The sequence below is a fragment of the Pistacia vera genome, unplaced genomic scaffold (genome assembly GCF_008641045.1).
Source record: "Pistacia vera cultivar Batoury unplaced genomic scaffold, PisVer_v2 Contig6, whole genome shotgun sequence".
NCBI lineage: Eukaryota > Viridiplantae > Streptophyta > Magnoliopsida > Sapindales > Anacardiaceae > Pistacia > Pistacia vera.
The window spans coordinates 528,129-532,410 of record NW_022196445.1 but is presented as its reverse complement, the minus strand read 5'-3'; the positions used below and the strand labels follow the sequence as shown (position 1 = coordinate 532,410).

Below are 4,282 nucleotides of genomic sequence, written 5' to 3'. Positions count from 1 at the left end.
AATTCTGGATGGTAAAAAGAGAGGAGAGTTGGTAGTTAGAGAAGAGTTTTTATGTGCACATGAGTTGCTTGATGAAATGCCTAAGTGAAATCTGCCCTGTCACAGCCGTAACTTTCTAAGTAATTTTTGGGTATCTACGGTTGTGAACTGGGCTAGGACCAAAACATAGAAGTTATAGCCTGTTTCTAAGCTTTAAAACGAGACACAAAACCGTAGTACTCGGGGTGTATAACGCAAGTTATGGTCTTTTTAGTGTGACCTGTGCAGAATGACTGTTTTGAGGAAATCTTGCATTTGGCATTTCAAAAGTGCATTAATAAGTATGAACCATCCATATGCATAATTTGTGCATTAAGAAGTAGTTTGAGAAAGAATATAGAATGTTGAGTATGAGCTACCTTGAGTATTAGCTTAAGAGTAAAGAATTTTGAAGATAAGCTATACTATAAGTAATAGCTTGAGTAAGAAGACGTAGAGAATGTTGAGATAGCAACTCTTAAGAGTAAAGAGATGAGAATACTCTGATAGCAAAGAAAAGTTGAGAAAGAGTAGAGAGTTACTCAAGAGTTAGCTACATTATGATGAGTAGCTAGAGAAGAGTAGAGATCTTGTGCACAAGAGTTAAAGAAGAGAATAGAATAAGTTGTGCGATGGGGAACCTGTGAGTGACGAGTAGAGCACGCAGAGTGGAACACGAGGTTCCAGCCGTGCCTTCCGGTTAGATGAGGCCGTGACCGTCACGCAGAGTGGAACACGAGGTTCCAGCCGTGCCTCCGGTCAGATGGGGCCGTGACATTCAGAGAGAGAGAGATTGTACACTCATATGGCCAAAGGTTCCGAATCCATGCATAACTAAATCCGATCGGTAGTGAATTGAGCGGAAGTCACGTAGAGTGGTAGCGCCCAGCCGTGCTCCAGTCAGATGAGGTCGTGACATTCCAATGAGTAAGAATGAGAAGGAAAAGAATAGTATAGAACAGAGATGAGAAAAAAGCTAAGAGTTAAGCTATATTATGATAGTAGCTTGAGTATGAGTACTAGTTTGAGAAAGAGATGAGCAAACATGAGAAGAATAAGAGAGAGATAAGAGCATAAAGTAGGTTATGCGATGGGGAAACCCTGTAATGGGTAGGTATGCCCGCATGTACGCCGCATTGAGAGAGCGGCATGAGTATCAGATAGAGAAGTGGTGTAGCCCGTGAGAGTGCATGCGGATGAGGCTATACCCGAGTACCGAGAGAGAGAATTATCACTCACGTGGCCAAGGGTTCGAATCCATGCATAACTAAGTTCGATCAGCTAGAATAAGTAGAAGTCACGTAGAGTGGGAGCGAGTCCGGTCGTGCCTCCGGTAAGATGAGGCCGTGATTACTAAAGAGAGAGTTAACAGAAAAGAGTTATGAGAAGAGAAATAAAATGAGAATGAGACAAAGAAGAATTAAAGAATGAGAAAGCTTGAGAAAGAATGAGATATAAAAAGAGAGAGAGTATGAGAAAGAATGCGAAAGTTTAAACTAGTAAGAATAGAGATAGAAGAAGAAACATCAGTTCTTTCGTATTAATTCATGTAGAGCTTGTACCAGCAAGAACCATGATTTTCCTTCATGGTGAGTATGATGAGAATAAGAGAGAACCATGATTGTCCTTCATGGTGAGTGAAATAAGAGAAAAAGAACAGAGAAAGAATAGAGAGAAAGAAGAAAAAAGAGCAGAACAGAGTTAAAGGAGAATAACAGTATTAGAAAGAAAGAGAAAAAAACAGTGACAAAAAAATAGCAGAACAGTCGAGTAAGGAAAGAACCAAAGAGTGAGTTGCGGGATAGTATAGGGATTTACTTACTGAGCATTGTTGTGCTCACCCCGTTTTCTCTCTGTTTTGCAGGAAATAGGAGCAGCGGTCGGATGGACGTCAAGGAGCGAAGAGTGTTGGCACTACTGTCCACCAGCTAGATATTTTGTATTAATTAGAAAGTTTTTAATACATAGTATTTTGTATTTGTAAAGCAGTATATTTATGAGTAAAGAAAAATTTGAGCCCACTATCTTCATATTATATCAATCTATATTTTACATAGTACGTATTATAAGATAGTACTAAAGAGGAGTTGTTACAATGAACTGAGGCAAAACTCTTTTAACTCTATTGCCATAATCTTGGAGATGCATTTGTAGATGGTGTTACAACATGAGATCGGCCAAAACTCACTACAAGATGAGGGGTTTTCATTCTTTGGGGCTAACCAATAATGGCACAATTCACCTCTCTAAGCATTTTCCCAGACTTGAAGAAATTTTGGATCGCTTTAACAACATCATGACCTACAATATCCTGAGCTTTTTTAAAGAAAAAAGCTCCATAACCATCTAGCCCGGGTGCTTTGTCTTTACTCATTCCAAACATGGTCTCTGAATCTCTTTTTTTGAAACCTCACTAATCATGGAGTTGGCCTCTGCCTCCAAAATATCAGGGGTGATAAGTTCCTCCATGCCCTCATAGGAACACCCGCACACTTACTTCAAAAAGATTTGAGTAGAAAGACACAAACTCCTCTTGATTCTATCTTGATCACTAGTAGCCGAGTCTTCCCCAATTTCCAAGGAAACAATCTTATTTCTATTCTTCCATCCAGCAATCGATTTAAAGAAGTAAGAAGTGTTAGCATCCCCTTCCCGTAACCATTTACCCTGACTTTTGCTTGGCTAATGATTCTTCGGCTTTTGAAAGCTTGACCATCTTTTCCACCTTAAGTTTCTCCTCTTGCAAAAGAGCACCATCAACCGGATCCACAACAAGCCTTTCTTGGACTTGGGCCAGATCATCTCTTGCAAATTTCACTCTTTCCGAAATGTTCCAGAACTCCTTTCTATTTAGTCTCTTAAGCTCAACCTTCAACGCTTTTAGCTTAGAGACCAGCCTGTACATGGGGTTACCCTCCACCTCCACACTCCATACTCTCTCCACGATAGGTAAGAAGTCCTCATGCTCTGCCCAAAAGTTGAAAAACTCGAAAGGGGATTTCTTACCTTGAAAGTTCAGCCCACTATCAACCACCATTAAAAAATGGTCTGATATGCCCGGAGTAAGGAAGGACGCAAAAGAGTTGGGAAACCTACTGCTCCAATGCTATTACACATCACCCGATCAAGTTTACACCAAATCCTTCAATTGACCTCTCCTCTGTTATTCCAAGTGAAGAATGAACCAATGGTATTAAGATCACCAATATCAGCTTCCTTACACATGTCATTAAACTCTTCACATTGCGAATTCCATTTATTAGAACCTCTCTTCTTTTCCCCTGCAAATCTAACCGCATTAAAGTCGCCCATAATAACTCATGGCTCACGTTGGCAAACATTGGCATGGTGAATAAGCTCCTTCCATAGCTCCTTCCCTTCCCCCACACTATTCATCCCATAGACAATAGAACAAAAGAGCATGGAATTATCTTTCTAAATTCTAATCTTACAAAGAATTGCTTGAGCCGAAGTTTGGGTGGCCTGCACATGCAAAATATCTCCAACCCAACCCACCCAAATTCTCCCCCTTTCACAAAAACAATAGTTCTCAACCATAGCCCAATTACGGAACACAATTTTCCTAACCACGTCCATATTATTCTCCCTAACCCTAGTCTCCAAAACAGCACATAAACTTAAATTATTGCTACTAATAAGATTCCTTACCTCTTTCTGTTTAATAAGGGAATTGAGCCCTCTAACATTCCACACGGCAACTTTAACCATGGCTATGAGGTAGCTTCAGGGGAGTTCTCGCCTTCTTCGCAAGTTTCATCCTTTTACTCTTAGAAAGACTTCCCTTTTCCTTCTCCAATCTTTCCTTTTCATCCACACGTACCAGGTTCCCAAATGGTTCATAAATTGCTAATTCCCATGTCACTGTCCTCAAATGTATTCAGGAAGACAGCATTGGTAGTTGGAGTTCTCTCCTCTCTATCCTTATTGGCATTCGTAGCTTCCTCCCCCAAAATCGCATTACCTAACTTTGTTTCACTTTCCAGCCCTTCCTCAATACCATTCCCGCTCTTCCTCTCCTCCCTATTGGCAACATCTCTCTTTTCCTTACCCTCTTCGGATAGCACCACAAATTGGTTCACACTCTCACAAGGTTTAAGGGCCTCACCTTCCTTTTTCCCCCTACCCTTTGCTGACTTACTTCTAGAGGGACACTTACATTCTTCTTGCTAGTAACTTGTCTCCATTCTTGCACATGAGGAGAAGTCGGCTTTTTGGGTAACAACGGTTCGGTTTCCTTAGGAGC

At 40.8% G+C, this 4,282-nt stretch overlaps 1 protein-coding gene across 1 annotated transcript; it reads right to left on the bottom strand.

Moving 5' to 3' along the window:
• Positions 1–2,680: 2,680 nt before the first annotated feature.
• On the bottom strand, positions 2,681–3,747 carry LOC116110228. The gene is made up of 3 exons (XM_031396441.1): positions 3,471–3,747; positions 3,172–3,299; positions 2,681–3,124 (listed from the first exon to the last, which is right to left on the bottom strand). Exons 1-3 carry the CDS (start codon positions 3,745–3,747, stop codon positions 2,681–2,683), a joined length of 849 nt encoding a protein of 282 aa, XP_031252301.1.
• Between the last annotated feature and the right edge of the window lie 535 nt (positions 3,748–4,282).